At 41.3% G+C, this 25,450-nt stretch overlaps 1 protein-coding gene across 1 annotated transcript in view; it reads left to right on the forward strand.

Moving 5' to 3' along the window:
* Positions 1–610: 610 nt before the first annotated feature.
* crybg2 (crystallin beta-gamma domain containing 2) overlaps positions 611–25,450 on the forward strand; it is a 38,149-nt gene continuing 13,309 nt past the window's right edge. The window contains exons 1-6 of the mRNA XM_085791214.1: positions 611–963; positions 6,414–6,507; positions 12,286–12,441; positions 12,910–15,482; positions 22,274–23,411; positions 24,156–24,827. Coding sequence (XP_085647340.1) covers positions 767–963; positions 6,414–6,507; positions 12,286–12,441; positions 12,910–15,482; positions 22,274–23,411; positions 24,156–24,827 — 4,830 coding nt within the window. The 5' untranslated portion in view covers positions 611–766. The remainder of the gene's footprint in view (positions 964–6,413; positions 6,508–12,285; positions 12,442–12,909; positions 15,483–22,273; positions 23,412–24,155; positions 24,828–25,450) is intronic.

The raw sequence follows: 25,450 nt of genomic DNA on the forward strand, positions 1-25,450 counted from the left end.
TGCAATCTTTAAATTAACATATGCATACAATATTATGACTATTACTTTATGTGGCCTCTATTAAAAAGAAGTGGTTACATTATATGAGAATTTGTGTGTTTAGTCTAGTAACCTAAATTACTGGTGCAGTGATGATAATGTATTTAGGCTATATATTTATTTAAATATTATGTTGTTGTTTTTTTTTTTGTTTTTTTTTGTATTTTCATCTTAACTTAAGCTTTCTGCTCTACCTGCTTTTTTTTTTTTTTTTTTTTAAATTGCCCTTCGGGGCACGAGACCAAATACAGGTTATACATATTGTTGACATATATGGAGGCAGGTATTGAGTGTCTGACCTAAATAATATTGAACTTAAAACTTAAAAAAAAAAATATATATATATATATAATATATATCATCTAAATAAAGTTGTGATAATGAGAGAGTTCACATTATAAACTCCAAATATCGTAAGGCTTAATAATAAATCACAATAATAATATTTTCCTCTATCTATGTATGATGTGGTGTGGGACCATCAGTCATCTAAAGGCGTTGTCACATGGCGGATGCCGGGGTTGTGGGTGTAGCTGCTTGGGGGCGTGCCGCCGTTACACCTGCGCTCTGCGCGCCGCACACAGACATGAAGCAGCAGCAGACTTGTCATCTGTTACCAGGCGGTTTCCTCCACAGCCTCTAATGACCGGATCCTCCGCGCTGAAGAAGACGTGACCCCATATTAAAGACCTCTCTCCGCCCTCGGTGACACAATCGCCCGGGGAAGATGGCGAAGAAGAGTTTATCCAAAAAGTCCCTGAAAAGTTTGTTCTCCAGGAGCGAGGCCAACTTGGACGAGTCGGTGGAGAAGGATGTGAAAAATGAGGGGGAGAAGAAGAAGTTTAAGTTCTTCAAGCTGAAGATCAAGTCGAAGAAGAGCTCTTCCCCCGAGAAGGCAGGTCATGGGAGCCAGCAGGTGCTCAGGTATGTTTAAAAATGCCAAGATGTTGGATCAGTAGTCCATCTTCCTGCCTGTGCATGTGTCCTTTAGTGTATTTATGGAGCAGAAGTCTCCAGTGTTGATCTAGTTTGCTCCAAACCAGTAGGCTAGTCTACAGTAGTAGTCTTCATTGCTCTACAACAGTTCCATCCAGATTGTAGGTCTTTGTATTTTGAACTTGTGACTTGACTCTTCATCTGCTGAGCCTCCAAACCCACTAACTAATTAGTGTCATGTTAAATCAGAGCAGCTCATCATACAACAGAGAATTCATCAGCCAGTGAAGAGACTGAAAAGAAAAGTTTCTCTTCAGTTGGAGTTTGACATAGGAAAAGAACTGTTTTCAGCCCCACATTTCATCAGTCTCAACAGATTGACCCTGACCCTGTAGGACTGTTGAAATGAGGAGGAATGTGAAACCCATGAAATCCAGTCAATTCTTTGAGTTGTTATGTAACTGTGTGAAAGAGCGAATGAATTGTGACATTAAATATTTTGATTCTGTTATGTACTGCAGAATCTTTGATTGACAGACCGTACCAGCATCAACAAGAGATTTAGTCCCTGCATATACCTGGGACTAAATCTATAGCCATATACCTGGCATTAACATGTATATTTAGTTTTAAAATGGTTGAAATTCTTTTGAGTGGGCCAGCAAAACGTTACTGTTACCCCAAGAGGAGGCAATTGATTGGGCAACCACAATCTATTAACAGCTGGGTTCTCAGTTATCTGCCCCTTCAATACAAACATTGATTAGTGTTTCCACTTTGGTTTTTGGTAACTGTGTTGGACAAGTACAGACTTTTTAAAGCCCAAACAACTCAGTGATGCATTGAGGAAAGTTTTGCCTCATCATTAGCATAGATAATGTTAACGATTTAATGGAATTCTAAACAAAATGGCACAACAGAGAGTGATGACATTGCACAACGAGAGGGACAAGAGATGCAAGGCAGAATGTTTTCCAGTGAAGCAATAAACGCATTACTCTGAACAGAGCTGCTACCACCATCTGGTAAATTGCTCATTTGTAAACAGCGAAGTCTGCTCAACAATCAATGCAATAATCAATTTAAGATTATGATCCTTAAACAAGGATCAGTGTTTCTAAATTGCAAGCAGTCCATTTGCGATAAGGCAATATTGACCTCTGTGCAGCACTGATGAGAACTAATGGTGATGATCATTAGTGCAAACTAATGTAGAAATCCTAAGTGCTGTTGGGGTGATATCAATACTGCTATCATTGGATTGACACACAGTAGTCTGGTCTGGAGTGGGGACAAATGGACTAAGACATCAAACAGGGTAATATGTAAACAATGTGTTGCACGCTTAACAATGTGGTCTTTACATTTCCACCACTTTTAGTTGAAAAGGTTTGAGTTAATGTGGACCAATGTCAAGTGCAACTTACTGTAACTCTGGACGCTGGCGTTGAACAGAACAACCTACACATCGGACAGTTTAGTGCAAGAACTGCATGGTGCTCTGTTTAAGCCTCACACAATATACAAGTGAAGGTGGGTGTTTGTAGATACACAAGTGAGGCGGCAGTTGAGCCACGAATCACATGCCATGACTATGTCATCATGTTGTGTTCATGTGGTTGTAGACCAGACTGAGTGACACCCTGTGTTTGCGCAGAGAGAAAAATAAATGATGGAGCTGACACTAGGAGAACCGCCTTTGTACACAAGAGCACAAGGGTAAAGTTTAAAAGGGTATGGAGGGGACACGCTCAGTTTGAAATGATAAACAAACCTCCACAGATGTATATGTTCTCTATAGGACAGAAGTACAATGACAGAAACAGGATAAAAGAATGATAGGTCGTTCCAGCCCTTTACTCTTTGCCAGGCATGGTCACTTTCTAGAAGCATTAATCAGCTGTATTCTATTAGCATTAACTTGATTTTCAGTGTTTTAGCTGAGTGTCCTAGATCCAATAGTCCATGTAGAGACTAAATCTGTTTTTGTTGGTGGTGCTTGGATTTAGTTTTAATCCATGTCCAGGGTTTTATCTGACCAAGATTTAAAGGGATTTCATGGTCTTGGAAATAAATCTTCAAGTTATTTAGTTTGTTTTGACTTTGTAGCATTTCATACAGTTCAAGGTGATGTCAAAGTCACACTGGACCTCGACACTTAAATCCTGCTGTAGGAAATTCCTGAGGAAAGACTCAAGTCTCCTTTTCAAAGAAGTCAAACACACCCAGAGTTTTCAGCATGTATGTTGTCTGGCTCTGGACTGGAGCTGTGGATTAATAGAAGTACTGTAGAGAAACCTGCAGCCCCACATGCCTGTTGCATTGCTATGGAAAGACCAAATACACACACACACACTTATCATCATTGTGCCTAAGGATACAGTCACAGATGTCTCATCTTGTGCTGAAATATCTGTCATTATTCAGAACAATTGAGTGTTAATGAATCACTGTACAGTATGGTGGAACCTGTTGCATTTGATTTGTGCAATTAACACTGTACTCATCTTGCTGCAGTGTCAAGTAGAAATACATACGTATCCTTCCACAAAACCTGAAGAATGAATATATATGTATATATATATGGATTTGTAGTTTTGGTTGGACAAAAAGACAACTGTAAAGTTGTAATCTTGTGATATGCAGTAATGGGTATTTTGGTTTGGTCATTATAGTGAGGCTGGCTCTGTAAGTGTGAATGTCACTGACTGACTGACTGATCAAGTTACATAATTGGCCTGTGTTTGCGATGTTCTATGCTGTCCACATGGATTATTTTAAATGTAAATATTGCCGCAAAACCTAAAGAATTAAATTTGAGTTTGTGTTTAACAGCCTGTATGAACATGCGCCAATACTTGTATATCTTCAACAAGCTTATATTGACTGATATAACAATAGATAAACTTTTTTTTTGCTCTTGTTTTGGTTTATGGGCTGGATATTAATCAAAATATAAAGGATAGCTAGAATATCCAATAATTTAAATAATCATCAGTTGCTGCACTAAGATTATACTATCAGAGTGGACCACAGTATAAACAACCTGCTGATATCTTGTAATAAAACCCAAGCAGACCCTACAAGACCACTGTTAATGATGAACAGGCTCTGTCCTATGTTTATTTTGGACTTTGTCTTCAAGTGGCATTTTTCTATTCCTCAACATTGTCTGGCTCTATTGACGGACTGGGCCGGAGAAATTCATAAAGGCAGGATTCAGCAAAGTTAAACATGGCTTTGTCAGTAAAATCAATGGTGGGCTTTAAGAGGTAAATCTCTTGACACTGCTGTCGAGTTAATTTATATATGCTCTGCTCAGTCCATTCATCTTGGTTAAACAGGGTTATTGATTCCAAATAATACCACAGCTTAAAGAATTTTTGAGTGGACAATGTGAAGTATCAGTCTGACACAAGATACAGATAATCCCTTTCTCAAGGGAGGGATCGCTGAACTGTCTCTGCAAACACAATATAGAAGTCATTTATTGGCATAATATTCGAATGAACTGAATTTCTCTGTTCACTTATGTGCCAAAGACATAACTCAACTGGACATCCTGCAGGTGAAAGCAGCTTCTTCCTACCTTTGTGTTGTGTCTGCATTTAAAGTGGAGTACACCACCGGAGCTCGAGCAGTTGTTGCTCATAAAGTGACAGCTGTGTGTTCTGAAGAATGAAAATGGTAAAACATTAACCTCATTATCGCTTCTTTGACAATGGTGCTTCCACAAAGTAAAAATGACATAGTGATGTTGAAAAGATATCATTAAATTGGTCTAAAAGGCTGAGAAAGACATCTTTGCATACAGTACATACAGAAACTTTGCCTCTGTATGTAGGACATACATACTCTAGTTGATCATGACCATGAAATACATCTCACATACTTCAATGAGCTAACACGTACAAGCCAACAAGTGGTTTGTGCAGAGGAAATGGTGACTAAACCTTTCAAAAGGTCCCAGGTGCCCATTTTATTCCATTTGCATATAGAGGATATGTGGCGTGGCTGTAGCAAATGGTTGTAGATACTATTCAAATGAACACATTTCACTGAAGTAGGCCTCACTTCAGTTCCCTCTCTCTCTGCAGCTGTCTGTCTGCCAGTCTTGTTCTAATCTAAACAAGCACTCTCACATGCTCAGATAGAGAAAGTGCGAGAAGGGCCGGTTGTCTCTCAGTGACATCCTGTTTGACTTGATTCATATCAAAATGCTAATAATGCAGATTTTATTTTTTTTTCTCCAGGGTGTCAGGTGTTGGAAGCTCAACTTCACACAGTGAACAACCTTGAACGTGCCCCTATAGCTGATGTGTGTTTACATGTAAAGACACAGTATCCCAGAAAAAGGACATTACTCATACTCACCCAACCAAAAGCATAGCTTATTTGTGTCACATTCGAGTACACACATAATTTTCTTGTTGTAGGTGACAGTGTATGTGTGAGTGTGCGTCTGTATTTATTTGTGCTGCATGTGTGTCTCCATGTGAGTCTTTTGGGATTATACAGGATACACACCAGGACACTTGTCACCTTGATGAGTGAGGAAAGGTGAAGCGACTACCTGCACAACAGCAGCAGCTGAAATTATGTGTGTGTTTGCTGTGCAAATCCATGAATATGAATTGTCGTTCAATTCGCACCATAACGCTATAAATTGTGCCGTTGTGATCAATGTTTGCTCGTCACTTGGCTTCCTGTTCCATCCAGGTGCACGGAGGTAAACAGCCTGTGAGTGTGTGTGTGTGTGTGTGTGTGTGTGTGTGTGTGTGTGTGTGTGTGTGTGTGTGTGTATGTGTGTGTGTGTATAAAGAGACCTTTGTACCATTTGTTTGATGTGATGACAGCTTTTGATTATTAATTAAGTCTCTCCGTTGACTTTGAAGACCCTGCTCCGCCGCACACATGGCGCCCACATCCCAGGGCACAAGTCGGAAATAACTGTGAAGAACAAAGACAAAGTCTATATTTTAACTTTATGAAAACAATAGGGTAGTTTATTTTTTTGTAGGTGACAGTGTGGCATTTTATTATGATGATGATACATATTTTCTTTGGGATGTCCTTAGACAAACTCAGTCTCTGTTTAGCCGGTTCCATTCAGCATTCCCTCCACAGTGATTCACTGCTTTATTTTGCCAAGCAGCATGTTTTCCCATTTCATTATACAAGTTACCAGACAGGATGTGATAGACATAGCAACATCTTACAGCAGCACACTGCACTGAACACGGGCCTATGAACATCTGATATTAATGTCAACAAGCATTTGTACTCATTTGTGCTGCACATTAACTCATTAAGTAATAGAGAAAAGTTCATTTGTTGGCAATTGGACCACCATCAGATTATTTACATGTTGTTAACTGTGGGAAATGTTGAAAAATGTAGTTTTAACGGAGCATTTCTACCTCTGTTCCCCCCTTAAGCGCTGCTGAGCCCAGTAACTCTGCTGGAGAGGATGGAGAAGCCTGGGCTGCCGGCAAGAAGTCTGCTCACTACAGCACTGCACCCAGGTCAAAGGTCAGTTTAGTTCTCTTCACTGTTGACCTCTTTTCACAGGTACTTACCAAGAATTAGGGAGTGTCCAGCTTTTTCCAGCTTTTAAGCCTTTCAGACAGCTCAGACAACCAGGAGAGATTTGGGGCTGCATCATGCCGAAGGATGAGTGTGTTCAAACTGTGTGTGTTTCAGAGATCTACATGCCCACTAGGAATCTGATATGAATAATAACATCTTTTGTTTTCAAGCACTGACATAAGGCTTTAAAAGTATCAGAACAGAAAAAAGCAGCAGCATGAAACACCGTTTTACAGTCACATGTGGACTCAGCATTTCACTCATCCCTGTCATGTTCTGTACGGCGAACAATTTGGTCAATTTAAACAATGTCACGTTTAGTTTTAGACAAATTTTCCTGGATATTCTTTATTAGAAACTTTTACTGCAAGGACAGTAAAGATTGTGCGTGTACAAAAAAGTTTCAATGGGTCTCATTCATGAAACGTGAGTAAATCTGTGTGTAGATTTGCACATAAAAGCTCATGTTACTAAAACTCTACTCCGGATTCATGAACGGTGCGGGAAACTCAGATTTGATCATAAACACGTGTGTAAGATGATGAATCCCAACCCATCGTAAACTAACAACACGCCCCCGGTGATCAGCAATTAGCATAGATCTCCATACATGAATAGCCATATAAGGAGATCCTGACCACCATATTAGGAGGTAGGTGCATCCTGTTCACCTGCGGCCATGACGCAAACAAGGAAAGAGGGAGAGAGAGAAAAAAGAGAGAGATCGCGGACCGAAGTCATTTTGGGTGAAGTGGAGTCCAGAAAAAATATTTAATTCTCTTCTGTTAGTAGTGGTGACTGGAACAGGTCAAAGGCTGGAGGGAAGAAACAGATTTAGTGAATTAAGTATCCTTGGTTTATTAAAGAACCGTTTAAGAAGTAAAGCCAGAATAGTTCGATATGAAACATGAAAAAAAAAAAAAAAACTACAGAGCTACAGCAGCGACGGGAGGAGGAGGCTCTTCACAGCCTCAGCTGTAGAGGAGCATGGTTGTATCAACACATGAAGTTACATAGGCATATATTCTTATATAGGCTATATATTCTTAGAAGCACCAGCCGTCTGTCACAGCTCCATCCAAACCGGCGCCGACTGCGCTACTGCGCAGGGTGAAGTGTGCGTCCACCGAGCGTGTTAGCCTACAACACAAAAAAGTTTTTTCCGGTTTTATATCAGATTATTTTCATCATTAGATAGAGCCTTGACGTGTTTGTGCGTGTCCGATCCCTAAAACGTCTCTCTCTCCAAATATTTCTAATTGTTTGTCATGTTTAAATTACGTGTTTCAAAGGCATCAACGTATTTTGAACATGAGAGAGAGGAATATGGATTAAAATTGTAATTTTCAACAGTGACAAGCAGTATTTCTTTGCATTCCTACATTTACACAAGCGCTACACACAGTCCGGAGCAGGTGTAGATTTTGTGTGTAGCTACGAAAAAATCAGCACTACTAAAAGATTGATGAATGCAGAAATCCACGTAAATTTGCGCTGCTCAGGGTTTACACACAAATCCGTGCTGCTCACGTTTCATGAATGAGACCCAATGTGTGCTACAGACATGAATCTGAACGCATCACTGTTCAATTCAGTATTTGATTTTCCTGAATTAGAGTGTTACCCCCCCTGTTGGAAATACACTGTCTACAGCATGTGTTTGGAGGAGAGTTTATTTGCACAGATGATATCACTTGTCCTTGTCTCAGAAGATTTTATATATGTCACAGCTTTCCTAAGTTATAAACAAGGAAAACTCATGAGAAAAAGAATCTGAATTAACAAAAAAATGGTAAAAGAAAAAAAAAAGGCAGCTGTTGGTAAGAAGAACTGTCAATAACAGAGATAGAAAGGAATTGAACATTCATTAAAACAGTTGTGTAAATAAATCGGTTTTGTATGTGCAGCGATAAGATGTAACATGTAGTGCACGAGTCAAACAGTGGTACCACAGCCAAACAGTGGTACCAAACAGATTAATAAACAGAATACAGAATAAACAGTAAAAGAAAGCTTTAAAAAATGTCCAAATCCATTCATGTTGCACCATGTCTGTAAGAATCCTGCAAATCAGGCTCCTGATTCTACAGTTAGACTGTCACTGTTATCTCTACTGTATGTGAAAAGAGAGAGAATAAACTGCAGCAACCAAATAAAAACAGAACATCAGTCATCAGTTGGTAATAAAATATGAGCTTTAATTACATGCAACAATTATCCCAGCAATTATATGCAATGAAAATATGGCAGCTATTCTGTCAACCAGCAATCAAAAGGTGAGGGATGATTGGTAATCATTGGTAATCAGTTCCAAAACATTCTGTAATTATCCCCTCTGTACTACCAGATCATATTTTGTGCATTATTTCACGATACATTTGTTGTTGTTTAACAACCCATGAAATTATATGAATGGAATAACAGATATCATGTACAGTATGTTATACTGGTGAATTAAGAGAGAACTAATGTTGTCCTATTCCATCATCCCTTAATCTGAAATGCACGTGAATTTATCACAGTGTCCTCTATACATGTATTACCGCATTTACCTACAGCTGTTTTTTTTCCCAGCCCTGTCAAAATAACTTGTCTTAACAAGAATATTCCAGTTGGATGTATGTTATTGGGGAAGATGAACCCCACCTACTCTCTCTCAGCTGACCGTGTGACTCCCTCTCCAACTGTCGCTGCATTCCAGCTGTAGATTGAAGACTCTCCCTCAGGGGCCCACATATACAATTGTATGTGATTCACAAGTACAAGTCATAGGTAGCTCTAAGATAAGTATTAATTAATCCCTAAAGGGAAAATAATTTGTCTGACAGCTCATCTACCATTTGCAGAAGAATTGAAACGCCTGATGGCTGTAGGTACAAATGATCGTACAATATGTGCCATATTAAGAAACACAGTCATATTTATCCCTTGTTATCACTGAACAACACACTCATTATTTCAAGCTCTACTCAGTTGCATTCACAGACATACACCTGTACAGTTATGTGACCTTTCTTTATGTCTACAACGCTGCTACATTTTTATTTCATGTTTTGGCAGTCTAGAGGGCGCCATAGCAGAAAACGCAGCACATGCAACATTTTAAGTCTATTCAAGTCACCTTGATTGTTGTGTCTATATATCTACAATGCTACTACAGTTTTATTACTATTTTTATCTGTTTTGCCACGGCTGTGCTTTCTAGGCCTGACTGTAGTAGATATAAGAGATTCAAGGAAGCAGGTGAACTACAGTAAATACTTCATAGTCCCTCCAGTAGAGGGCACCAGAGCTTCACTGAGCTCTGATGTGATAAAGTTTCCACTGGTTATGATCAGAACCTGTAGCTGTGACCTGCTGTGGGTCAAATGGCATAGGGAGAAATGTAAACCCACTTTGTTTTACATCTTAAACTAAAAATAAATTCCACAGGTAAATGTACAGATGCAGTTGCTGTGTGTGTAAACAAAGTTGGGATGGCTTTGTTTTCAGACACATTCCTCTTTTTATTCCTATTATAAAGGTTTATTGTGGTTAAATTTTCACAGTGATATTTTTGGAAGAGATTAATCAATAAAGTTTTTGAGAAGATATACACAACCATGTTTGTACGTGTATAGACCATACCAGCTTTCCAAATGAAAGTGATACTTAAATGATGTAAAGTGCTCAGAGGATTAAATCCCTTGCTTTGCGTGTGAACAGGTGTTATCTGTTAAAAAGGACATGATAGTTCATGTCAGCAGGGCAGGTTTAAGTGCTATTAGTGGATAGCTTTTCAAAATTTTGCAATGTGCAGCCAGACCGTGGTCGACAGACACGTCATCATTTAAGATGCACAGAGTCGAGCACTTTCCCGTCCTTTCTTCCATGTTTCCAGACCAACGCATTAAGGATGCACATGAAGGAAGTCAGATGAAATCAGCTGTAAAGGCACGATCAGCCATCATCCACACATAGAACTGAGGTCTGATGGCTCAGTTTAACACCAGAAAAGTATGTTAGGACACCAATTACTAGAACTAGAAAAAATGTTTTGATGATTTGTGGTTTCTTTCTTGGCCATCGTCCTGCGCCTACGTAGCTGCCCACCAAGAGTCATTTATTTTCAGTGCTAACTAACCAACCTTGATGTGGTTTAATTGGTTGGTTTTATGTTGTGTGCACACATGCATCATATACATACAGTAGTTAAATGCTGAAATCAAAGCTGCTTTAGTGGCTGTGTCACACACAGTGGAGTTGCCCCGTCCACCCCCAGCGCTCGCTCCACTCTGGTTGTTGTCTTTGCCTTTATGTACATACTTTCCAAACTATCCATCAGAGGAAGAGGTATTTGTTAAGACACACCCAGTTTAAAATCTGGCAGATGGCAGTGACAGCTTTGTGTGCCATTCCCCTTTGTCATCACAGTTTAACAAAGCACACAAACACACTCATACATACATAATCAACAGAGGAGCATCACCTCTTATCTTGTCAATCATCAACAATACACCTCGGTGTCTGTTTAAAATATTTGGGGAGGAATGTGATGGACTGTCCAAAGATACTTTGACATCCTTTTCAATGTTAATCTGGGTTGATTAAATCAATAAAATCTCCTTAATGAAGCGGTCATTGTCTAAATCAGTGATGTTGGCTCATGACAAGAGTTTGTGGTGAAAAATTCCTTGAGTTTACAATCCAGTGTCAAGTGACTGTAGAGTTTTGGCTAAACAGGACAATGACATTGACAATTGATATTGGTCTACAATGGTTTGTCCTCAAACATGTGACCCAGCTGCTGAAAAGTGTTTTATAAAAGGAAGAACAGTGCAATCATCAAATTTAGCATGCAAATGTTATAAGATTCAGCTTTTCTCACAAGGGAACCGCATAACTTTTTATTTTTAATCTTTCTAAATGAAACCCAGTTGGATGCCCCTGTAGTGCAGCTACCATGGGACCAAGCAGTTCTTGAAGAATAAAGTTGATAGTTCAGGGGAAAACAGTGGACTAGATCAGTTTTTTTAAAAGGTGCATGCTTATTCAGGAGGAAATAGAAAAAAATCTAACCTTTGACAAAAATGTAATAATAATCTTTAAAAGTAAGAAGGTTCATTGATCAGTTCAGATGAAGCCTCTATACTGTACAGTAGTTCAAAGCAGGACTATTGAACCGGAACTCCAAACCACAGTGTCTGAGACAGCAGCCATCAGGTTTAGTAGATCGTGTTCTACTAGTCTTTCATTTTTCTTAGGGTGGAGCAGCTTTTAAAGTTTGGAATGAAGTTAGGGTGTCAACACTATTCATGATTACACGTCCAAGAATTCATCATGTTTGTTGTGGAATTATTCTTAGATGTGCAATATCCTCATTCTTACCAAGGAGCGTAAGGAGTGTTTGAATATTTCGAGACAGATAAAAAAAAGTTACATCTTATGTTTGTAAGTATCAGGGATTCAGTATAAACAGCAAGCCACACTACATTCCTGTATATTTTTAGTAACAAGTTTACAACTTATTATCTCACTTGTTGTAACGTTTGTATTTGTTTATTTGACAAGAGTGCAAAATACACAACTGGATTGTAGCAACAATGCTAATTAACATTTGTAGTGCCAAGGCAGGTCACAAATAAGAAATACAAAATGCACAAATAAAAAACTACAAAGTAGCTACCTTGAAATGTAATAATTTATATATTCTCTCCCTCCATCGTTCCCTCTCCTTCTCAGGGTAAAGAGTTCAGCTACTCAGAGATGGACCTCCGTAAACCCAAACGCTTTGCAACTTTTTCCTTTGGTCTGAAGAAGAGGAAGAGGAGGGATGAAGACAATGTCTCCAAGAGCACGTTCGGCCTTCACAGCCCGGGCATTGGAGAGCACCAGGAGGTAACATCCTTCACTGAGGGGTGTTTTCAATTCATGTCTGATAAAAATGATATGTTTTTGTAACTGTCAGTGCAACTGTCCACTGTCCATTGTCAACTGCCCACATTTAGCGGTATTGTTTTATTTCATCCACAGCCTAATAATGTAATCATTATTTCACATTTACATGCTTAGTAAGATATCCATCTTTATACTTTTGGCTTTCAGCTTATTTTTGTATTAGTTAATAGAATAGAATAATATAACTTGGGGAAGAGTTTGAAACCATTTTATTTTGATGAATAGACCAAATTGATAGAAGAGATGGAAGATTTGGGGAAAACAGTTTCTAGCAAGGATTTATCTTTTAGAATAACATGAATGATAACAAATGCCGGGCACAGGAGGTGACTCATTGCTTCCTTTCATGTTTTAATATGCATGTTTTCCATTATTTCACGAGTTAAACAGTAAATTGTCTTCTTTTAGACCAACCTGGACTTCAGTCAGGTGGAGCTGGATCAGTCCAAGACAAAGATAGCATTCAGTATGTCTCAACCGGAGCTTGACACCAGTGATACATTTGACATCCCTTCTCCACCCGCTGTGGGCAAAAACCCATCAGGATCTTCTTTCACCCTCCCTCCCCAACCACCATTTGTCTCTGTAAACACCCAGCCAGAATCAAAGGAGCCGCTGATCAACAACTCTGCGATTTCAGATGCCCACGGGGAAACCCCAAAGGCACCCATCGCTTCCATTGAAGAGTTCCAGCTGGATGACGAGGAACTGAACGCTTCCGTTCATCATAGCTCATCTGGCAGCGCTGCCAAATCTCCTGCTCCTGTGACTCACGCAGAAAGCATCTCTGTTGTCGATCGCCAGCCTACACCGTGCGTCCCAGCCAACCAGCCTCCAGTCGCACCTGACACCTCGGATCAGAGAGCAGCAGCAGCAGCAGCAGCAGTCGACCACTGTGATGATGACACCCCGCAGCAGCCGTACATAAAAACAGAGATCTCTCTCACCAACGATGATACATTATCACATCGTCAACCTGATGCCCCTGACATGGCTGACGGTGCAGCGCCAAGCGATGAACCCTCCCTGACAAATGCTGACTCCAGACCTGATGCCACAAGTACAGACTCAGCACCAATCCCTCGCAATAACAGTGACATCTCTGCCCGCAGAGTCACTGAAGGAGTCTCAGATTCTCATGTAGAGAGATCTGTTCCTGAAGCTGCCGACAGTGTCACAACAACCTCGGCTGTTAGCGGTGAAAAGAGAACTCCTCGCAGCGAGGATGCAGTTCACGAAGCGCTGTATGAGTCACTTTTCCCGGAGAGTTTTACCTCTGAGGTTATGTCATCTCTCTCGGCGCTTCCACCACAAATCCACACCGAGGCGATACATGTGAGCTCCAAACCTGAGCCCATCATGGTTAAAACCTTAGACGAACATCACGCAGAAACTACCATCACCTACTCCCGTCTGCCGTCCTCACATGCTCATGGATTGGATGGTGCAGACAGTGGTTACAGCAACACATGTGACAACATCAAGGTCGCTCCAAGAAATGAGAGATTAACCTCTTATCAAACTTTTACTGCGACTGATCTTCAAGCTGATACAGACCAGACCCAACGCGGATGTCTCCCGTCCTCTCTCAGTTCAGCTTCTGAAGCAGCTGGTAAAAACTTTCCCTACTCAGAGCTGACTCGCTCCCATTCAGAGTTAAAATCAGACAGTTCCAGCTCCATTCATGACACAGTCGGGTCAGTTCCCGTGCTTCAAAACTCTGCCCCTCCCGCTTCTGACTATGCAACATCCCAAGGGACAGATACTCAGGTTACCGCCTCTAAACGGAGAGTGATCCTGGTCAAAGAGTCAGTGTCTGACGAAAGGAGCCCTGACTCTGGCTGTCCCTCTCCTGTGCCCGATAAAATGAGCGCAGGTAAGAATCTGGAGTTAGACATCGAGGCGAGCAAAGGTTTTCATGCTGCGTTTGGTTCTGGATCGACGGATCTTGCCAGCCCAGTGTACCTGAGCGTGGGATCGGATGATAGCAGCGCTGTGGAGATCTACTACAGCGCTGAAGAGGACAATGTAGAGGAGAGCGTGGAAGAAGAGATGTACACGATAGAAGAAACTTACGTGGCGGATGGTGTGAAAGAGATGGAGCGGGGGGAGATGGCAGAAAGAGGAGGAAGCGAGACAGATGAGAGAGATTTGATGGTGGAGGTGAATGTGAGAAATGAAGAAGAGATAGAACACCTGAGAGATCAGAGGGAAGAAGCAGGTACAGCTGAGTTTCTTGCAAGCAGTGATGCAGAGATTCAGGAGGAAGAAATAGCCGCCACAGCACTGCCACAGATGAAAGACGAGGAGGAGGAGGAGGAGGAGGAGGAGGAGGAGGGGGTGAGAGAAGAGGAGTTACTGGCCGCACCGGTTCAGCAGGTGAACACACTGATGGTATGCGAGGTTTCTCCACCCTCCAGTGGGCCGCATGTGCAGGGGGAGTGGTCAGAGGGAAACCGGACGGGGGACTTGGAAACAGAAGACCACCTTAATGGAGAGAGGAAACTCCCAGACCGGGAGATCCGATACCCGGCGTACAAAGACGGCAGCAGCGCTGAATGCACAGATGCCGCTTCCAGTAACACAAGCTGGGAAGATGTGATCACACCCACAGCTAGAGAGACAGAGGAGCAAGTTTCACTGAGCGCAGAGCAGAGAGGAGAAGAAACCAATAGCATCGCTGCAACAAGTGCAGTCGCGCACGCTTCCACTGGAGCAGAGGTTGTCACGGGCGTTTTGACACACTGCACCGAGCTGCCATCAGTCGCCACAGAGACTAAACACAATAGGGCTCCACAGAGTTGTGAGTGGGCGGATACAATTCCACAGTACACAAACAGAAAGGGGACGGTGCAAGAACAGGTGGCAGTCGAGCTGTCAGACTGGAACACAGACACACGCCGTCCTGATACCGAACCCGCAGAGGCGATTTCAGAGAGACCTGAGCATCCAGCAGCGGCCCGGTCCGACCTGAACCAGGGGTAAGTTACAAGTTGGACATTGATGAGAAAAGAAATGTGAGTTTGCAAATGAGTCCAGGGCTTTAGGTGTACTGGATATTACATAGATGAAGCATGTGAGCGAACAGGTATGGGAAATAATTGTCAGGTGTGTAAGTAACGGGTAATTTTGTCTTTTTAAAGTTCAAGCAGCATCAAGGGAAAGTGAGTGAACGTTGTTGTCATTTTGGAAATTGCAGCCTGTGTAGCTGCTGTGCTGGCATATACAATATGTAGCCTAAGGGTGATGTTAAATGTAGATGTATGAAATAGTGTCGTTAGCGCAAAGTGATACACATGTGACAGTATGTAATATATGGGTATTGGGTAACCTTGCCGTTCTCACCTTACCATCTGATAGGACACTGCAGTATGTATGTGTGTGTGTGTGTGTGTGTGTGTGTGTGTGTGATGGCTAAACATTCCCTCTGGTCGAGAAGTCAGAGGTGGATTAGCTGCTGTTTACAAACACACCTGTCCGCATACCTGTGTCACTTTAAACACACCCGGTTGAATTCTCAGTATGTTAAGTGTTAAATATGTCACCAAAACTTTGATCCTCATGACAGATCGGTTTGATCGGTCCAAGGAGCATTTATCATCTATTAAAAAACAACAACAACAAAAGAAATAAAAAACAAAATCCGTGTACAGTGTTGATGTGGCCAGAGTGAAATCATAGTGGACCAGCATACAGGTCCACTATGGACAACTCTGAGCTACAGTATCACTCATTACAATGAGGGTGCAGCATTGATTTATGGGGGTGTAAGGACACAGTGAGCTCATGTGTTGGCTCAGTACACATACACATAGTCCACAACTGGATACTCACCAGATATTTTAAATTCCAGTCTGAAGAAAATAGTGATAGTAAATGGTTCCTTACCTTAATATCTGTAAATGCAATAAATGTAATCTTTAAAAACAAAAATAAAATAAGCCAGATCATCTTGAAACGTCTTGTCTCAATCAGGGCTTCAACTAATGATCATTTCCAGATGTTTTAATTGAACTAATTGATTGTTTATTTTGCTAATATTAAAAATAATACTGCAATGACAGTATTTATATGAAAACGTAATGTTTCTTGCTCTGTCTGAATAACAGCTGAAAACACAGGCATATGTTGTGCAATCACACAAAACGAAGGAAAACAGCAAATGTTGAAGCAGATGTTGAAACAGATGTTTGGCAGATTCTGAAGATTAATGTTTTAATCAATTATCAAAGCTATTGCTTAACGGAAAAAAAACTGCTGATTTATCAATATATTCTTTAAGCTTAAGTCATGATGTCTTGAATAGATACACTGTGTTGCACAATTGTCTTCCTTGAACATGTGTAATGATGTGTGTTTAGCTGCTGCACAGCAAAGAAACAAACAGAGCTGCAGGAGACGCTGACCTGAATGGTCAGTATTTGAGACTGAAATACAAATTTGGCGTGGAATGTCACTTTAAAGTAGATGAGCAGTCCCTACATTCTTTACATACATTGATGCTACATGACTGTCTGTAGCTCCTGAGCCTCCTCTTTCGATCACATTTTAGTTTTGTGCTCAACAGTTTTGTGATCACTCTGTCCAGGAGCGTCAGCAGCAAAACCACACCCCAAAACTCAAATATGTGTACCTAACTAATTGTCATCATTTTGATGAACTAATAATCCTTAAGGTAGTTTGTGAATGAGATATTTTATGGCAGCTCTTCATGTGTGAGGCGTTTTAGATGTTTGTTTATTGAATATCTTTGGGTGTTGGTTATATACAACACGTCATTTGCAGACTGTAAATATGCTGATGATGGAGATTTTCCACAATTATCCAATCTTGGACGAAACAATAATGATTGATCATGAAACATGACTCAGACATGAACCACCAATGAGAATAATCATTAGTTGCAGCCCTATTGTTGCATTAATTGGTTGAAACTTGTCCCTACTAACAAGATCATGATCTATTCTGGTTCCACGAGCTGTCCTCTCACCTGTCGAACCGGGTCTCATACCAGAACGCTAATTTGCATCTCGTCACAGATAATGTTTGTATTGCACAGATATGTTCTGGTAGTGCAGCATCGTTGTTAGGCTTCATGTGACGCTGGCTCCTGATCAAGAATTTAAATTCACAGGAACGAATGAGGCTGAAAAGATGAGCATGACAGTTTTGAGGACATGACCACACCTTGACCATATGACTTACAGTATAAGAGTGCACTCTTAGGCACAGCAGTATATGTGGATATCCTTCTATGTGACTGTTTCGGTTTTAAAGTCTCAGCATTTGCAGACACCTTCATATCTTTTTCCTTTTTTTTTTTAAAGAGAGGAAAGGTTGATTGTTTTTCCCTGGAGGACGAGATTTTTCTGGGCACAGTGTAGTGACAGGTAAACAACATACCTCCGTAATACGTGAAAATCCTCATGTTGTGAACAATATAAAGGCAAAACTTTAATCTGCTTTGCTGTATTCATAACAAAATGGCATATTTTGGCCACAGGTGGTTTTGATGTTATCGCTTAACTGTTGGTGTCCGTATGACTCATTTATTTAGTCGCTGTGGCAGATTATTGTTCAGTTTGCTCCTTTGTAAAACCACAAGATGGCAGAAAAGACCTGTTTTTTGGTTGAGTGGTGCAAGATGGCCAGTAGATGTCACTGAGGAGCAAGAGATGAGGAAAGCTCATCACATATGGGAGAAAAGTGCAGCTGTTCTGTATTTGGTGCAACAAACAATCCTATGTATTGATTAGATTACAGAAGGAGCCAGTGCTGTTTTTCAAGATATGACCTGATTTTCCCCCCTTTTTAATTACTTTTTTCATTTTAATTTTGCAGATCTCTTGTCGCCTTTGGTAAAATTAGAATAAAAAAAATTGGATTTGTGTACATGTTGAGTCAAGGTGATGAACTGAAATGATCTGGTTAGATCTTGCCAAATAGTCTCAGAATGATTGGCAGTGAAGAATTAGTTGTTTTATTAGTGCAGCTTTTCCAACACTGTGCGTGTGCATGTGTTTTTAAAATGCCCATCATTTATGGCTCCAACTCAGTTTTTTTCCATAACCTGCCAGGAAACAAGTCATTGCCTCCAACGCTGCCGATAGATAACACAGCAAGGCATCCAAGTCCATACGTTTAAGATTAGTAAAGTCATTAAAATCTACCTTTTTCCACTATGAAGATGCTCGTAATATCAGTTGCATGTTTGATTTTTGCTCTTCATTGGTTTATGAAAGTGTAAAATGTTCATCAAGTCTCTAAACTGGCAAAAAAAGAAAACAGAGAGAGGGACGGGTTTATAGAGACATTTCTGGTTGGATTATGTCTGAAGCCAGTTGAGCTACTTGTTGATCTCTAGTCAGAATTTGAGCTTTGTCCTTTTGTCTTTCTTTCAAGTGTGAAGGACTGGCTGTTGCCTGATAGCTCACCAGAGACACAGGAGGAATGACAAACTTGTACAGAATTCCTGTCGTGTCCTGTTGTAAATGGCCTCCTATCTGCAGGACATGTAGAGGGAGTTCAGACCACACCTTTACCTGACTCCGTTTACAGACCAAGGTCATAGGTCAAGAGTCTTTTGAGGTGGCCATTTATGTTTATAGTGTTAAATACTTCGTTTAACACTTTGTTAGACAGACATGTTCCAGTCTCACATCAGAATCAGATTTAGGCTGTTGGAGGAGTCTCAACATTTGATAGGTTAATATATTAGTTCAATCCTGACACAGTGACTCCATTAAAAATAGTCAATCTAGATACTGTATAGGACTAGTATGACCAACAAGTACTAAGAATTTTTGCTCTCCCATTGTGTTATTGTTATTTTATCTCTTGTGACTTGATCAAATGCTTTTGTATAGGATCTTGTGTGACGGCCTTGACATTGCTGAGCACTGATGGCATGACAGAAAACATGTGAGTGGTAGTCCATAATGAGGTTAAACACAGGGTGCTGGAATTGGGAATAACTGCCAGTCAGAACAACAACAACTGAATTGTTGTGATGTTTCTCTTTCGATCTGCAGTTCCCTTTAACAAGGTGATTGATGGTGCGTAACACTGAGCTGAAGCTTCAGGACTCACTGGTGTTTGACAGTGAGACAGATGGCAGCTCTTTGCAAAGTGCTCAGCAGTAACACTTGTGTACACTCACTAAACCATCCTTTAATCCCCAGTAGAGGTGTATAGCGAGAAGGGATGCTAAACAACAGCAACATGGTGGTGGGATACACAGGTACTGTACTTTCCCCTCCACTCATTTTAGATTTCCATACAAATCATGCATGTTTCAATTGACACTCAACCCGATGTGAAAAGTTTCTTTTTCTTTAGTCCTTAAATCACGTTGCGCCTGTTGGCTGCTCATGTGAGCTCTGTATGTTTGCACAGAGTTTAAGCAAACACTCAAAATCAATATTACAAAAAAAGGCTCCACCCTGGATGCACTGTTCAGAGTTGTGTGGCTTATGGTAAAACACTCCGCTTTGAATCTGCAACAATGTGTCTGAAGGTTTTTTTTTCCTAGGAAAGAGTAAAACATCAGAAATATGCAGGTGTACATGGTCCACATGGTTGTCATTCTCAGTCCTACAGTGGATTCCTTTTTAAAAGGAATGCTTTTCAGCATTGTTTTGGATGTTGGGCTTGGTCCACTGTGCTGTCCAAATTATTATAATTATCAACAGGAGAGTGGTTTATGGATGTTATGAACTGCAGAGAGAAAATAATTTACTGTTAAAACTGGTTGAATCTTTGCAAAGAAATAACATGGAGGAAGCTACAAATTAAATCATGGATCTATATCATTGTATGGCGCGTTTTTCTTTTCATGTGACACATTCCCCCGAACACTGTGTCACTGTGTTCAGATGCTTAAGGACTGGATGTCCCAGTTTAGGCTGAGATGTTTAAGCACATGTGCGCTGGCTTGATGTCGAAACCTGCAACGTATACATGTACGTGTGTGTGTGAGCATTGGTTTGCTGTGTCAAACGTGATTTGAATGGTACAATCAAATCTCAGACAAGGTTGGGGATTAGCGCCAGAATTTTGTGGGTGCCTTTGGGCCAGGGTGTAGCTCTGAGTTTTAGACTGTGTGGCGTACTCGTAATGTCCCAGGAGATTTTATGCTTGGCAAAAAAAAGTAAATAAACTTGAAACAGACTGAGAGAAAAATAATGCTGTCTGCCAGTGTGAGATCCAGATTTGTATCTGATAAGATTTCAGTCTGGGGGAGTAGAAAAAAACTACTATGAAAAAAATAAATAAAAAGGAGCTAAATTCTAGTTGTGTGGTTTAGCTGTTATCTGATATGTGGGTCGTTGCAGCTATAGAGAAAGTGGGTGGCCATGTTCATCTTACTGTCTATTCATGAGCTTTTGCAGACGCAACAGTTAAAGAGTGACTCATCCTGTGTGGTCAGTGTGTTGGGTTGAGTCTGGTCAAGGACACTGATACTCAAATTGTATGCAGCCATTCACGTACAGTAATTAATGACGTTTCACATTGCTATGTACTGTAACTGGGAGCTAATGCTCTTTGCTTATAGGTACTTCACTTCTTTTGTGTGTGTGTGTGTGTGTTTGTGTGTGTGGAGGGGGAATATATTTGTGAATGAAATATTTGACCTACCTAACATACTTTTACTAAATAACTGGTATTTTAGCCACGTGTTGGCAGGCTTTGATATTCTATGTATAGATACTGGGATCAATTATGTTAATCGGCATTGCCCAATGAGGGAATCTTTGAACCTGTGGCAACGGCATTCACAATTGCAGCACATCGAGACCTTTAGTGAAATAATTCGCTGAGGCAATTATTTTTGACCTTTAGATATTCCTCCCCGGGCCTGTTCATGTTCATGTGTCACTGTGAAACTGTAAAGAGCACTGGCGATATCGTCCTCTGTGCCAAATAGTTGACAGCTTTGATGAAGTTGAGTCACGATGTAAATTCTTTTGTCTAGCTTTAAGACTTCCCACCATGTACTGGTAGTCACAGAGGCAATGATAGTTAGTCGAAACCATTTGCCATTGAGTCAACGGAATGTGTGAAACTCCTCCTTCAACGTATGGAGATTCAAAGAGTTGGTAAAGGTCAAATGATTCACTGAGAGAGAAGCTGGATTCAATGCTTGTCATTTATTAAATATTTCCTGACGGTTTAAAGCTTGGTTGAGTAAACAAAGTTGATATTTATAACGACCTTCTTTATCTTCACTGGAGACATAACTAATGAATGAATCGGTTTACTGAAACACTTTTATCATCACTGAATATCAGTATCAAACAGCCGCTCCACAAGATTACTGGGCTTTGTGGAGCTAAGTTGTTGCAGGATGTGCAACACAGTGGAACTGGCCTCCCATGTTGACTTTGCGTAACTTCAGTTGTCAGCTGACAGTGTTTTGTTTATGCTGCACTTGACCCTTCCAGTAGAAACGTGATGCTACTATGTGTTTGTCTGTAGAATGTAGCTGACTCTATTTTCCATTAGAACATTTATTTTTCTTTCAACTATCATAATGTTGGCGAACCAGATAAAATAAAATAAAATAAAATAAAAATACTGTTGCAATTATGAAACCTCTGTATTGTTACTACTGCATTACATTGATTGTGTTGTATGTGAGTTAAAATATGTAAAGTAGCTCTATATAGTTTGCATAGTTGGCATTACAGGAAAACCACACCTGTGAGATACTTCAGCTTTGTCTGTTTTTGACACACGTCCTTTTTTTTTGTCTTTTTCTCTGATTGTCCAGCTTCCCAACAGCTTCAGGGACAAACACAGCAGCTTCAGAGGTCCTTGCTTCAGAGAGTCAGGAGACAGAGGCCGACCAGGGATCGGTTGACAAAATGAGTTCAGGCTACAGCAGCCTGAGCACCAAACTGACCGTAAAGACCTTGTCTCCTCCTAAAGAGGATGAATCCAGAAATCGATTCCGTAAAGTATCTCTGATCGCTGAGGGCGACGGCCTCAGCCAGGATACGGCGAAGTTAACCAAAACAACCACTGTGACTGAGTCAAATGGAGAAGATCTTGACTCAGAGTACAGGTGGAAGAATAGATTTGAAGATGTTTCCTCGTATATATCACAGCAACCAGAGTATTCCTCTTTGTCTGACTCTCAGAGTTACACATTGTCTGATACCTACTCCTCTGCCCTGCCAGAGACCACAACATACAAACCCCACAGCAGCACGTTTTCCTCCTCCTTCTCCTCCCCCGCTTCAGAGGAAGACTCTGGGCTTAGCAGCAGGCTGAGTGAGAGGACCACAGGTTACCTGAACCAGGAGAGCGAGCAAGAGGAAGAGCCAAAGTATGTGTGGAGGAGGAGCCGGCTGCTGCAGGAGGAGCCTGCTGCACCTGCAGGTGAGAGCGAGGGAGAGGCAGAGTCAGAGAGGATAAAGTCACACTGGGAGTCAGACCAGCTCCCTGTGTCCGGCCACTCTTCTGTGATTGAAACCAGCCGCGCTGACGATTTCCAAGAAGAAAAACGCGAAGACGATTCAGATAGATTTACAGGATTGTTCAAGGCCACATTTGTGGAGCTGGACTCTGGAGCTGCTCACTCCTCTCCACCAGCCTCCCCTGTCACAGACCCCATCAACCGGTCCGAAATGGATAACCTGGTGGATACCCTGAAGAACATGGGACCTGCCATGAGACCCAGGGGCATGGGCCAACGTATGCCGCCCCAGAATCTTATGTCCGCCCTGCCTCCCATCGTGGAGGATGCTCACAGCCCTGTCTCCACCGACGGCCCTGCCTCCCTCACCAGTCCCATGAAGACTGGGCTCATCAACGGAGGTTCCCTGCTGCCTGCTGACCTGGGCCTGAAGAGGAGCACCACCAGAGACACACGTTCACCACTGGAACTGATGAAGATGAACCAGCAGGTACACAGCAGTGCATTGATGCATTGCCTTTGCTTTGTTGAACCTCATATCCATCACTTTGAACGTGTTTAAATATGTGACATAAATAAGAGTCCATTGTTTTCAGAAAGCAACAGTGACATCTTATTTTTAAAAAATGATATTATTCTATTATATAAGTAACATGATTGACTTTAAAGGTTCACCCAGATTACAAATAAGTATAGTTCGTCTCTGTGGGGTCTTAGCTACTGATCCAGAAAAGAGATGTTTTTTAAAGATCCCCTCAAGTCAAAGTTTTAACCTTTTTCGTACATGATATTTAAGCTGTCAAATCCATGGTAAAGGTAATACAGACAGCTGGAGTTCATACGTCACAAATGTAAGGAACCAATCACCTTCAACCTGCTGGGGAGGGGCAACAGAAACCTGAAACCTTATCGGTGCAGAGACCTAATGTTAGCATTAGCGCAACCACTTTGCCAGTTAGCTAACATGCTAGCAAACATAATAAGATAAATAAAAATGCTGATTACATTTAGTGTTCTGATTCATCCCCTAGTTTACTCTGCTAGCCATCTTCATACACACTGTTCAGTCTGGTTGCAATCACTTGAGGCCTGATCCATAATTCCTCAATGAGCACAATCAGGACACTGTGCATGAATCGATATCATGGACATAACAGCTTAACTTTTTATAACCTGGGCGAACCAGCCTTGTAACCCACTGCTGTATTTAATGCATGTGTTCCATCACCAACAGGACGTGCCTGGGAGAAGCATGAACTTCGCTTCTAGAGTGTCGACTACCAACAATATTGGTATGATGAGAACATCCACTGACTCTTCCTCCCAGGACACAAAATCCTCAATGGTCAATGGAAATGGACTACTGCAGTCCAACCACACAGGCTCTCGCCTCGACACAAGTGTCATCTTTGGAGGCCTCAAGCCGCCATCCCTCGATCAGACAGTGGAAAATGGAATGGTCCAGCGCCCACTTTTCCGCGCCGGCTCGCTACCAGAAACAGGGCTATCTAATGATCGCATGAGCACTGGACTTAAGCAGCTCGGTGACCAAAGCCACGCGAATAATGCAGTGACCTCCCGCTTTGAGCGTTTCTCCTTCTTTTTGAATTCCTCATCCTCTGGCTCAGGCTCCCTGACTGGAGCCGAAGACCCCTCCAACGCACGTATAAGTCGGCCTCCATCACTTGGCCTCACTTCACCACCCTCCAACCTCAGCCCCAGCCGCCTCCTCAGCCCAACCGGCTCCATGGACATCCACAGGTCTCTTGCCACCACAGACTCCCCCTTATCTTTGTTTAGCCAGACGCAGGTGAAAGGAATGGCTATAGGAACCCCACTGCAGAGCAAAGAACCTGAGTCTGACAAGAATATACTGTGCAAATACAGAGCCTTCCCTGATGCTTATGTAAGTATCACTACTATACATGTTACCTACACGAGTCACAGAAACATAATACTGCTGAGAAAAATTAGGATGTTACCATGTAGACTTGCATTCCACCTTTTGGTAAACAGTAATTTATGAAGAAGCAGGCCTCAGGTCAGGTACAACTCAGCACACTGTGTATGAATAATGCATTTCCCTGTTGTCCAAGGCAAAGGTAAGTGTAAAGAGTACAACCATGAACAAAGCAGTTTTCTTTTTATTTCACACTTTGTTTAACTTGGGTTTGGCTGTGGAAAGCCAAGTGAACGGTAGCCACATCTATATTAATACTTTGTACAGTATCTGTGTTTACTCATTGTCTAGGCAGCTCTCAGCCTCACTCTCAGATCCATCCCCCCCCTCACTGTTGTAAAAAAAAAAAAAAAGACAAACAACAGATCAGTTTACAATAGGTATGACTTAATATGTGGTTTGTTGTGCACATGGGAAATAGCCCTGTTGCTATTTGTTAGCTTTTGTTCGTGTCTGCGTACCTTCACATTCTGCAGCATACTCTATTCATGGGGCTTGTTAATACAGGTGTCTGTAATAGGGCAGCATCCAATATTAAAAGCTGAAAGTGGTGGTTGATGGTTCCATTA

Source organism: Trachurus japonicus, chromosome 11 (assembly GCF_045865225.1).
Source record: "Trachurus japonicus isolate A0001 chromosome 11, Traja_1.0".
Classification (NCBI taxonomy): Eukaryota; Metazoa; Chordata; class Actinopteri; order Carangiformes; family Carangidae; genus Trachurus; species Trachurus japonicus.